Source organism: Agelaius phoeniceus, chromosome 4 (assembly GCF_051311805.1).
Source record: "Agelaius phoeniceus isolate bAgePho1 chromosome 4, bAgePho1.hap1, whole genome shotgun sequence".
Classification (NCBI taxonomy): Eukaryota; Metazoa; Chordata; class Aves; order Passeriformes; family Icteridae; genus Agelaius; species Agelaius phoeniceus.
The window spans coordinates 70512384-70525590 of NC_135268.1; the positions used below are offsets into that span (position 1 = coordinate 70512384).

The 13207-nt window shown below is 38.6% G+C and overlaps 1 protein-coding gene across 2 annotated transcripts in view; it reads right to left on the bottom strand.

The window, feature by feature from the left end:
* CTNNA2 (catenin alpha 2) overlaps window positions 1-13207 on the bottom strand; it is a 478672-nt gene that overhangs the window by 18052 nt on the left and 447413 nt on the right. For both annotated transcript variants that reach the window (XM_054632611.2, XM_077177858.1), the window contains one exon: window positions 11103-11237. In XM_054632611.2, coding sequence (XP_054488586.1) covers window positions 11103-11237 — 135 coding nt within the window. The remainder of the gene's footprint in view (window positions 1-11102; window positions 11238-13207) is intronic.

Sequence of the window (13207 nt, forward strand, 5' to 3'; positions counted from 1 at the left end):
AAACTAGGCTGCAGCTGAGGAATGCTAAATGTGACAGTGCTGTTCATCATTTAACTGTGTTCTCTGTACATCATCTCTTGATTACAAACTATTTGCATGTTTGAAAACAGACAGGAGGAAAACCTCCTCTGGTCCCCTGTACTGCACTGACTCTTTATTAATATTTATGTCTAATGGCCTGATAAAGAGAAAAGTAAAATCCAATTTTTAAAGGCTTTTATGGTAAAAAGTACCAAGTATTATTCAGTGAATTCATAACTCAGGTAACCTATGTCTTGACTACTGCACCACAGTTGTTTTTGCCAAATAAAGTAGGAACATATTTCAAACTCCTATGGCCACCAGTCCTGATGGAGTCTATGTGAGGTTGCTCCTTCTGATAAAGAGAAGGATGTTCAGAGGATATAACCTTAAATATCAGAAAAATTACACATGTAGCAGCAGTTCTAAGATCTTGTAAAGAGAGAGTTTAGAGAGATAAAGAGGTAAATTGTCTTTTATTGGGATGAAACATATGGAAAAAGCAGAATTAAATCCTGGAAGACTGAGTATGGCCAAGGACATTCTCCAGTAAAAAGAGAAGAAATATGGAGAAATATGGAAAATTCCAAAAATGTGATGTAAACAGTTCAATAGATTGGGTGGCAGATTATACCCCAGATGGTATTTTGGGGCTAATACTACTTAAATCTGAAATCTTGTTTTGACCTGCTTAGTATGATATCTGTAGTTGACAAAGAGAATATAAAGTGAAGAGCAAAGTTAAGAGCTGTGCACATAGACCTAAACACATTACTGAATAAAGCAGAAAAAGAACACACCTCATGGAATTATTTTTAAATGTATATACATTCAAGAAAGTGCATAAATCTTCCAAATGTTTCAAGGAACACAAGATTAATTAAATGAGTGCATGGAAATGCAAAGAAACATTAAATGAAGACTTTAATATCAAATATTTTCTTAAGGGATGTAAGTTAAGCCTAACAGCATAAGAAAACTATGTAAATGCTGGTCAAGTAATTGATTAAATCACTTGCACCCAGGCACCAGAAATCAGCTTAAAGTAGGGGTCCATGTTTAGCCTGACCTCAAAGATCTGATGGAAAAAAATCCCAATGTTCTTTCTTTCTTGCTGAAAAGGATGAACATGTGGTGGAAAAGGCAGGCACCACACAGGTACCTCTGGGGAGTTTGAGCACAGAAAACCAACCCTGCAAAAGCACCACCCAGACTGGCACAGACACAGAAGGTAAAAAAGGATGGATTGTAAGGAATTGAAACGAAAGCTGGAAAAGGCCGTGTAAAAATGCCAAAGTGACACTTAGCATAAAAGTCTGAGAGCTTTGCACAGACACACCTCTGACCCAAAGAGGGCCAGCTGCTCTGGGGCATCAGCATGATGGATAAGTGGGAGAATCCTTTTTGTACGTTATCTGTCAGAGTTAAGGGATGATGAAATACGGAACATCCTACCTGACACTGAGTAAAGCTGTAACTTCTCTCACTTTTTGACAATGGAAATGTTGAACCCAGTTGCAGGTATAAAAAGGGGATGAAAATGTTTCTGCAGTCTTTTGGTTCAGATATTGATGCTCTAATCCAGTTTTACAGAATTCTAATTTGGTCTTTTATGAGATTTAGCACACATTACTTGTATATTTCATCTCAGTTTCCAGACATGCTATTACCTTCCTGGTAACCCAGCTCACAAGGTTTTGATGAGGTTTTAGTCAGAATCAGAAAAAAGTGATGTTAAAAGAAAGCTTTTGAGAATATCTAACCTAAGAGGTTAGGATTGATTTTTCTGATATTGGATAGTTTTTTTTACTTTGATTTCATATCAATGTCTTAATTACATTAATACAAACCAAACCCTTTTTGTTGAAGCAGCTGCTTATCAGTCATGTAAGATTAGATGTGATAACAGAACTATTCCTTTGCTTCTGTGAGATACATAAATAAAAATTTTAATAATCAAATCTCCCAAGTGTGGAAGAAAATATGTCAGAGGTTAAAGATAGAAGGCTACTTTTAACCTTCCTCAGTCAGTTAGCTCTCTTCCTAAAGGCCATTATGACCTCCCTTATTTAATGGAAACACATCTCTTTTGTGGATTTTATGAAAAACTTTGTTGTAAGCTGTTCTGTTCAGTATTTGCAGTTGATTTTGCTTAGGCTGGAAAAACCTGCTGATGTTTTCCCTTGAGTGCACATCTTCTTGTCTGTGAATAGTTCTGCGTGTGTGTTACTTGTCTGCAACTCTGGTTGTCAAGAAACACAATTACAGTCAAAGTAAATGATGAGTCTGAACTTTAGCTGTTATTCTTTTAATATCTGCAAAAGCACCATCTGATAGTACTTTCATAAGTGGGATTTCATGTCACCACTTTCCAACTCAAGGAGTTAAATAATTGCAAGAGCTACAAGATGTACTTCTGTATAAGAAACACAACCCAAAATCTCCTATTGTGGGTTGAATCTGTCATTATGGAAATTCAGTCCCCCATAATTCCATGTGCAAGAAACAAACCTCATTTTCATTTATGGCCTTGGGATGAACCTATTAGCAAATCTATGCTGTGCATTAGGGAGGCCAACTGAGAATGCCCCAGGGGAAAGGAATTCTTATTTAATACAAAATGTTGATGCTTGGTCCCAAACCATCTCTGTTAAAGGCAATAAGATGGGAAAACAAGTGAACATAAAATAGCACCAAAGTCCTCTCTTTCTTTATAGTAATTCTTACAGGAATAGTCCTTTGGGACCATCTTAGGGTGTGTTAGAATGGTCTTTGAGCCCTGCTAATTATTGTAGGGCTGCTGTAATTTGTGTATCACAAAGCCATTAAATTCCCATTTTCTTCCCAGCACATTCAGCATGGCCTGGAATAGGAAAACAGGCTGAAGTGAGCTGTAACCACTGGAGCAGGTGAGCCGTGAATTTTTGAGTGGCTACTATTTTTAAAACAAATGCAGTATGCAATGAAGCACATACAATGGTATTTCCTTCAACTCTCTAACCTTTTTCTATGGTCATATTTGGTTCAAGCCTCAGTCTTGACACTCTAACATTTTACATTGTTTTCAAGGAATTAAATGGCTTCATATTGTTTGGTGTCAGAAATGCTTAATCTTTGCAGAAAATTGTTCTAATGAGAAATTTCAATAAATTTAATCTTCACAAATGCATGACTATTAGTCACTTGATCAAGCACAAGAGCATGTTCCCCAGAGCCAAAATGCTTCTCAAAAAAGGATAAAAGTCTGACCTGTCTAAATTTAAACCTACTGAATGCAGACATATAGATGGTGTGTGTGCTTCTTGTCTCCATGAATATATGATAATGAAGACAAGTGCAGTGTAATTTTGCTTTGCAAATTAAATTCTAGATAACAACTTTCCATTTATGCAGGATATATTGTTTCATATTTATGTGTGTTTATACATGCATTCATATAAATTGAGGTATTTTCATAGCCTTAAACATAGCCTTTTATATAAAAATTGGAGCTTCAAAAGGACTGAGATTATTGCACAAAAAATATTTCCTTGTTGGATTTTTCAGCTGTGTCTTGAGCTTTGCTCATCTGCTTTTCGTGACATAAACTCTGTCTGCCACCATCCACCTTCTTTGAAGGAACAGGCATACACTAAGAAAAACAGATTAACCTTTCCAGAGGCTTCTGCACAGCTTTTCCTGTGGATCACAGTTATGGTCCCCTTGATGCCCAAAGCTCAGGGTGTGCCCTATCATCCAATCCAGCACCTTTGACAAAGGCAAAACCCTGTGAACTCCCTGACTCAGGAACAAGATCCTGCAGGATCTTTCACTTGGCTGAACCAAAACTCTGTAAAACCGTCACTTAAAAGAGAACTCTGGAGGACTCTTGTATAATTTTAACTTGAAATTACCTGATTACCAACACTAGAGCTTCTTATCTTCTACACTGTCTGCTGCAGGCTTGGATCCCTCCAAGGAAGCCAACTGCATAAACCCTCTGAGCTCCTGGTCCATTCTCCCTTTATTGGGATGCAACAGGCAAGCTACATATAATGAACTAAATTCCTATTATTGTCAAATATTTGGGAGAGGTATTGCACACAGCTTTGGAGTCGCTACAGGTGCATCTATTTGCCTCTTTTAATTTTTTTTTTTATTCATCTTTAAGATGTTTCATAGGATAATTAGGAATTATTCACCGTTTTAACTTTGAGAAAGCCCTAAGATAGAGCTTCTGTAAAATACATCATATATAATGAATAGATGACCATGAGGGATTTTACCAGCACTCATTTTGATTAACCTGCATAACTCACTGGTGCCTTTGTCCTTTAGGAGTAGTAAATTGACTCAGTGTCAGGATGATAAATTTTTTATGTTACCACATCATCAGGTAGTCCCTTCATGGACAGTGTACTGAGGGACATTCTGTGCCAGCAGGAGCTGTAGATTCCTAAATTAGTCAGCTCAAACAAATTTGTTCCAGATAAAGGTTTATCCAAACCTGTATAAGTATATGTGCTTCACATAGCAATATATTTTGGAACTGAGTGCACTTGCTATGGCTGCATTTCACCCTCACATGTATCAGTCTATCTGCATACATTCAGACACTTATGCAGAGGTTACTTAAATATATCTCCAACCCAAACTGTCCAGCTTAAACATCTTTCTGTATTTTTCATGCCTTTAATGTCTCCCAAAGCAGATGACATGAGCTACTTGAATACCCTATCTAGATAAAGGTCTCACTTTCACAACCCAGCCCCAGCCTTCCTGTCCTGGAAGCTGTCTTTTCACAATGTCAAAATAAAGACCCTGAGTTTTTCATTTCCTCTACTTGCTTGTTCTATTAGGCAAGTAAAGATTATTGTGGAGTTAATCAAGTTTATGGTCCTGACTTTATCTCAGTCCTTTCCCAACACTGCAATTCTCTGATTTCATACTCTTATCTTGCTTTTGGTTTGGCTTTCTTCCCCTGAACGTTTCATATCTCCTATTTCTTTGGCTTACTTCCTTATTATTTCCTAAGTGCTGTTCTTTACCCTCTGCTTCCACAGAATCACAGGATCAACGAGGTTGGAAAAGACCTCTGAGCTCATTGAGTCCATCCTATGATGCAGCACCCCCATGAGTGCCTTGTCCAGTCTTTCCTTAAACACCTCCAGGGACTGTGATTCCACCACCTCCCTGGGCAGCCCATTCCAATGTCTAATCACCTTTTCTATGAATATATCCCTCTTTATGTCCAACCTAAGCCTTCTCTGGGACAGTTTAGGACTGTGTCCTCTGGCTGGCTGCCTGGGAGCTGGGGAGAATCCCCTCCCTCCCCTGCTGCCCACGGTGCTTTGGATGCAGCTCAGGGAACGTGTGGTTTCTGGGCTGCCAGTGCACATTGCTGGGTCATGTGGAGCTTTTCATCAACCAACACCCCCAAGCTCTTCTCAGGTCTGCTCTCGGCTCATTCTCCTCCCAGCCTGTGTTTGTGTCAGGGATTGCCCTGACCTAGCTGCAGGACCTTGCATTTGGCTTTGCTGAACTTCATGAGGTCCTTAAAGACCCACCTCTCCAGCCTGTCCAGGCCCCTCTGGATGACATCCCTCTCTCCAGTGGCACCACACAGCTCAGTGCTGTCACAAAACAAGTGCTGAGGGTGCACTTGATCCCACAGTCCATGTCAGTGACAGAGATGTTAAACAGGGCCAGTCCCACCACCCCTCCTGAGGAACACACTCATCCCTGGTGCCCACTTAGGCAGTGAGCCCTTCACCACAACTCTTTGAGTGGGACCAATCAGCCAGCTCCTGATCCTCTTCTCTACAGTTTAGAGACAAGGATATGTGAGCCAGTTGTTCCATTTCTATCATAAATTTATAGCAAAACTCATTTTGTCACTGGCTGAGTAACCTTTTTGCACTCCTGAGAATCTTGATGAGAGGAAACCCAACAGTTTTGTCAATTTGCCAACTCTCCCTTCAGGAACCTTTATTTTATATAATCCTCAATTCTTGCCTAGTTCAGGAGTATGAAATTGGTCTGTTTACCAAACTCCTAATCAACACTTTTCCCATTCTCTTAAGCGTTTTAAATGCAAAAATTCTCTCTGATTGCCAGCTTCAAAACAAAGGAAAACACCCCAGAAAGGCTTTCTGTTTCAGGGAAATGAAACACCCCATCAGTGGCTCTTCAGCAAGTGCTCTTCATCCAAATTCAATGAAAGATGGCCCTGCTCACTTTTAGTAACAGGTGAACTTCAAACTACCTGATTTTTCTTTGAGTCTATAGAATTAATATGGAGTAACTTGATACTTTACTGCCCACACAATACCAACTTGCTTTTACAGTGTGAGGTAGTTTAGAGTGATTCAGCCTTAATTAAAATAAAACTAGGATATTTAAGTTATTTTTATTAGATGTAAGATCCATAGGCAGAATTGATAGGGAAACTGCTGGTGAGCTCATCTGAAATAACTGCTGGATGCTCACTGTTATTCTCTGATAAATAATGAGGCTCATTCATATTTGATGAGGACTGGCTCTTTCTGGTTATCTTACTCTTATCACTGATCACAAATAAACATGTAATTATTTTGCAGTATATCTCTATTTGTTCATCCTTTTATGTTCACCCTCCCAGTCCAGGTGTTTTGTCAATTTTCATCATGTCCCACCCAAAACTAATGGGATTGCTCCAGCCCTTTCACCTTCCTGTTCCAGCTAAATTCCTCATTTCAATTCACCAAGCAAGAACTCCTTGACAAACTCACAATCTTACCTACACTGTCTTGTACCTTCAACAGAATATAGGAATCCTTCTCTGGGTATCGCAGTTGAGCCTACTATGTTAAGATAAATAGGACTTGGAAAATAACTGGGAGCTGGATCCAGCTGAAGTGTATGTTTGGAGTGTGCTTTAACTATTGATTCCATACTTTTGGACAGTGTTCAAAGGCACATGGCTGCTACTCTGGATGACACTGCATATCTGTCTGGTTCAGACGTTTAGGACTTCTGGAAAATTTTCTGATAATACAGCTGATTTTATCTGTAGGGCTCTAAATCAAACCTGAACATGATAAGGAACTGCCTTGGATAAGGGATTTTCTTAAATTCTGCTCAATTTAATCCTACAGGAAAAACTGTGGCAAATCTACTAACATAAACAAGAACTTTAAAAAATGCTAGCTCACAGCCTAAATGGATAGTTGGTAAATGAGCTGATCAGCTACTGAGCAACAGTAAAGAGAACAAGTGGATATTTACTCTAGGATAGGAAATGAATACATAGATTTGTTTTATTGTCACTCTCTTGCTAACAAGAGGCAGACAGAAATGCTAGAAAAATAAAGGAGGCCTAGAGTTAGAAGTCCAATTTTTTTATCTAAATAAGAAACATCATTAAAAGCAACTGAACAAAAGTAGCTCCCACAAAAAGGCAAGGCCATCAGCAAGAGTTAAGTATATGTAAATGGGATTTACTTCACTGAGAGCAGTGTACTCTCAGCACCTCAGAGGACTCATTCCAATACAATACTGCAAGTGATTATGAAGCAAATATGCATTACCTTAAATAAACCAAAGCAAGAGACAAAGCAAATTATTTTGAAGTGCTTTTACTCTGTAACTTCATTAAAGGAGGTTGTTTATTCTCAGAGGGGAACTAGAAATTGAATATTAAAATCTAAAATTACAGAAATGTAAATCTGTTTATGGACCAAGGTCAAAGAGAGGTCTATCATGAACAAGGCTATCATCTACACAGTTAGAAATATTTTTAAAATATTTTTTAATTTTTGATAATAATTTCTTTTTGCTTTTATCTAACATCCTCCTCACCACGTTTGCTTATTTTCTTGCCTGCAATCTTTTCTGGGTTTCCAGGGCTCCTCACTGAAGAACTGGTATCAGGGTTTTTCCTTATTTTACTTTTCAAAACTCCATTGGAATTGGGAATTAAGAGTCTCACCTTGGAACATAAAGGGCCGAGTCAACAGAAGGTCTAAATTGTGCTTGCACTCTTTATATTAATGTGGGATTAGCTGATGTGTGCTAACTCCCAATTGCCAGGTCTTACTTAACTGTAAAAATGATTCTGCTATCTGCATGGAGGGAGTCTGATGGGAAAGATCAAAGGAGAAAAAAGAGCAGAGGGGAAAAGGAATGGGAGGAAGAAAAGGGAAAACAACAGTGGGTTCTTTACTGAAATAATTCACAATTCAGGACTGTGACATTTTCTTACTTTTTGATCTGTTTTCCTATTTGCAGCAAAGTCATTGATGCCAAAAAGGACCCTTCATATGCTATGCTAGAATCATACCAATCTATAGAGGAAAAAAGCAAACAAGATCAGCTTTATGCTTATTTTCAGAGGTAAACCATACTGAACCACTGAATCTTGGGGGGGAAAAAAGGAAATAGAAGTTTCATCAAAAGACATAAGGCACATTAAATGTTATGTACACAGTATTTTTGAAGTTGTTGCAACATATTTTTCTCTAACAAAACTGTAAGAACTGTGGGGTGGCTTTCATCTGTCTTTTAGCTTTTAATTGGTTTTATGTCTCTTTCCTTTATATATAACTATGCATACACCCACACAAAGATTCAAACATACATATGCATACATTCATTTCATTTATAAATATTGATTAATATTCTTAATAATGAAAAAAATCAAGCAGAGATCCTACTCCCCATAATAGTTCTGAATTGCAAGTCATCTTTTGGATTGCTCTGAATTGTCTCGTGGTACTTGTAAACACAGTAGTAAATTACAATATTGTAATAATTGTCATGGTGCTTGATATTTACACCAAAACACTTCAACATAGCACAGTCACAGAAACTTACTTCTGTCCTCATAGGTTGGGAAGCTTGAGTTCTGGATTTCTCTAGTACTTCTAACATTGTACTGTATGCAAGTTGCTAAATAATGGTATTTCATTTTAGTATAAATAAAATACTGCTTATTTGTAATTGGCTATCCAAGAGAGAATGAAGAAGAAGATGGAAGCAGAAGCAGCAAGTAGACAAGCAGATGTGGATGTGCACTTGGATACCAGACCTCTGGATAGCAAAGGAGCATACAGTACCCAGCACCCTGAAGATCAACAGCTCAGAAAACACTGCCAGGAAAGCTCTGCACTGACTGGGGCATGTCAGATCACAAGATAATGCTCTCACAAAGGGATGCACAGGAGTTCAACTCACTCTACCTCCTCCTGCTCAGAGCACCAGCAGAAGAAGCAAGCTGGGCAATCTTCAAATTTTCAGTTTTACCGAGTCTTTGGAACAGACCCAAATAATTTCCGTGGTTGAAGCTCATTTTGCCTTTTGAGACTGACTGTGAAAACCCCACCAAACAGAAACACAATGGTGATGGAGCCTGGGAAGCAGTGGATGCCAACAATGCCAGACTGGAATGATGAACTCAAGCAGTTTGGCCACTGATAATTCCACAACGGATGGGGATGTTCCAGGAACGAGGAGATGCGCAAGGCTCACAATGGCTTATTCAGCATCCACAAACACTGAATAAAGAGACTCCAAAAAAGAAACACACACAACCACAAAAGCCAAGCCAGGAGAAGCACTGATTCGGGAGGTTGTTTTAGAGAGATGAACATGACAACCAAATGGGAATGAAAGGCTGGACCCAGGTAGCAGGAGGTAAGAAAAGATCATGGCAGTTACGATGCAGCAAAGCTGTCAGTGATACAAGGACAGATCACGCCGCTGCTGTCAGGGAAATGGAAGAGGATTTTTCATTGCTGTGGGAAGATCAAGGCATTAAAATTACATACGTACATACGTCAAGAAGTGAAGACCAATTGCAGGACGGATACAGGAACCTTTAAGCAGCTCCTTTTAGGATTGTGTATGTGACTTCAGAATGCCTGATCCAAGAAAGCCTGGCAAGTGTTTAAGACCTTCTATGGTGCTTTGCAAAAACAAAAAATATTTTGTGACTGAGAACACTTTCTGTGACTTCTGATATGTTTGAGAAAGGCCAGTGATGCCACTGGGGAATCTCATGGATGGAATGAAGGGCACAAGTTTGTTGCTCTAATAATCTTCGTACTTGATTGGGCTTAAACAATGAAAGGGTGCTTTTTTAAAACCATGTTTGGGAACAATTTGTTTTCGGCATCTTGGGTCTCACAAATCACTATTGTTTTGAAACCACTCAGGAGAGTGGAATATGTTACAAATTTACATACATATGGTCTGTACTTGAGTTAGAGGATAACAAAAGTGTCATGGGGCTAAACTAGTGTCAAAGAAAAAAAAATCACAAAGAGCAGTCATTGCTTCTTTGTGGTTCTAGCATATTCCCAGAGGCTCAAAGGTCAACATAGGAGAAGGAAAAAAAATATTTTAAAAATGTAAAAAACCTATTGCTTACGATATTACTGCTGCCTGTCTTTATTTCTGCAAAAGGTTGTATGTAAGGAGTTTGTAGTGTTCATTGAAAATAACTGAAATAACTGGGTGGTATTAGAGTATATAATCACTGTGTTTGCAATAGGACTTAAAAACAGCATATGCATTAAAATTTAAAGTATTTTGCTGGCCTTCCAGAGTCTTTTGCTAAACCTAGTGTGCATTGGAACCTGAGTGAATGAATCCCATTAGTCATCACCATCTTAACAATATGCACTTCATAGAGAGTTGGCTTCTGCACAGAGGAAGGAAATTACCAGTACTAACAAAGGAAGGAAGATTTATAACGAGCAAATATACAAAAGCTCCAAATAATTCTAATATTCACAGTTTGGCAATGACTTTCTAGGCTATGAAATTACTTTTCTTTTGGAAAAATGAAGATTCTACAAGGTTAGTATAAACAAAGGGTAATTGGAAAATCAAATTGCTCTACACAAGTTATTGTAAGGCCTGGAATAATGGTGATAGAATTTAAAAAAACCAAAACCAAACAAACAACAAAAAAAAACAACAAACCAAAAAAACCCAAAAAACAAACAAAAAAACTCACTTATGATTCAGTGGATTTTTGTTTTGCACATTATTGCAATCAAAAATTCTCCCTTTCAAGTGCTACATGGGAAACAAATGGCTAAACACAAATCCCAGCTTACCCCTGATACAATGAGTTCTCCTCCCAGGTTCTGAACTTCTGCCTTCACTTTGCTGCAGATATTGAGCTGGTGGCAGTAGAGGGCAATGCGCTGCAGGTAGGCCAGCAGATCCTGCTTGCAGGCTGAGTCTGGGCACTGCAGACAACACAAACACTGATCAGATGGAGCCGAGTTCATGGGATCAGAGACAGGTAATCAGATAGTGGCAGTGTGTGTATTAGGTGGATCTATTCCACTTTGTCTTTACATGAGGTACTAGATCAAATCTGAAAACTCAAATTCTATCTTTCATTTGACTCAAGATTTATGAATTGCAACCTAAAGATGCACTCTACCTTTCTCGAAAATGAGAAACCTCTTTATCGGCATTATGAAAATAATAATTTTAAATTATGCTCCGCAATTATCTATGGAATTGTACTGAACACCCAAAAGGTCAGGTTTAACTTGAAACTCCAGGTTGCCTGCTGGACATCCAAGTTAACATCCAGTATGGGCCACTTAATGTCCAGATACACCCAGTTGTGAGTGGTTACCCCCACGCCAATGCCAACCCCTGTCTGCCTGGCAGCTCCCCTGGCATTTGTGCAGACATTCAGAGGATTAGATTAGCAATGTGCTGGATGCTGTGAGGGTTTCACAATCAATAGAACTAGAAAGAGCCCCATTACAATTTATTCATAGTCTCTGGGACTCAATAGAAACTGCATCATCCCTCACAATATCAACAGCATAACAAACAACAGCCTTGTAGTTAATATTCCAAGCCTTGCCTCAGGAGAGCAGACCTCAGTAATTCACTCTGGTGAAAAAGAGCTGAAAGGACCCACTGCTAACAGCATGTCCCCAGGAAATACTCTTTGGGGCTACCCAGCAAAGTCTGACTGACAATGTTCCTGCATAGCCTGGGGAACCAAGATTCCAAATATGCCTTTTTATCACCTTACAGAGTTTGTGCTCAATTAAAAAAAATATTATCAGAGCATTTGAAGAAAAACTGATAGAATTAAATGCACATGAGTCAACAACATCACAGCTCCAACCTTGAGATCACTGCTCTGGCAAGGAATGTGCTCATGGTGAAGTAGTTGGATATATTGTTGTCTATAACCCCAAATGGAGTCACTTGGCTTTTTTCTTGCCCTTTAAAACTAATAATAAACAAAGCTGGATCTTCACTGTGGCTGCTGTAGAGCCTCTCTTCCTCAGACAGTTGCCACACCTTTCAGGCATTAATCCCTCAAAGAAATCTTCTCCCTACTGATGGCAATTTAATATAAAAATATTTACTCAGTTCTTGAAGTTGCTGAACTGAAAGGAATGAATTTAAAGCAATACTTCTTAAGAGTTGTCAAGGATTTAAATATAAATACCTTGGAGTTAAAAAAATGTAAGGGCTCTTTCATTGGAACAGTAATTAAAAATGCAACTGTCCACAAAAAGTTTATATTGCTTGAGGGCCCCCAGAGTTCTGTGAAATATCATGAAAGTGTAAGCATTAAAACAAATACTCTCAAAATAATTTCACTGTTTATTATTAGGGTTACAGTCCTCTGAAATTTAAAATATGACTCAAGTCAAGGCACTCTAAGCCTAACAAGTCTCCTTCTGTTTCTTTCTTTAAAATATTCCACCTCTGCAAACACTGCAGACCAGGAATTTCATCAGCTGACAGATGGATTTCTTCTTTCTTGTGTTAAAATGAACAGATGCTACAATTGAAGGACTGGAATGGGTTAACTACAGGAAAAATGCTTGCTGCTGCTGAAGAAGACCTAAACCCAACATTTCTGGGGCTACAGAAAAATGGAAGCTTTGGGGCTTTTTTGCCACTCTGGCCCATATTCCATGGCAAGGTGTGTTACACATTATCACACTCTTACTTGAAGAGGAAAATGACATTCTTATTTTGAAGAGAAAGAGGCAAGGAAGTTAACAGCTCCCACTTCCAGCAAATTTTCTCTTGATGACAATGAAATTAAAGAAACTATAGGAAATTTACAAAGGGAAAAACAGTGCAGTTTAATTTGTCTAAATCTAAAATTAGCTACGTAGGACCTGGATTTAAATTTGGCTCTTGACTTTTAATACAATGCTTCCTCTTG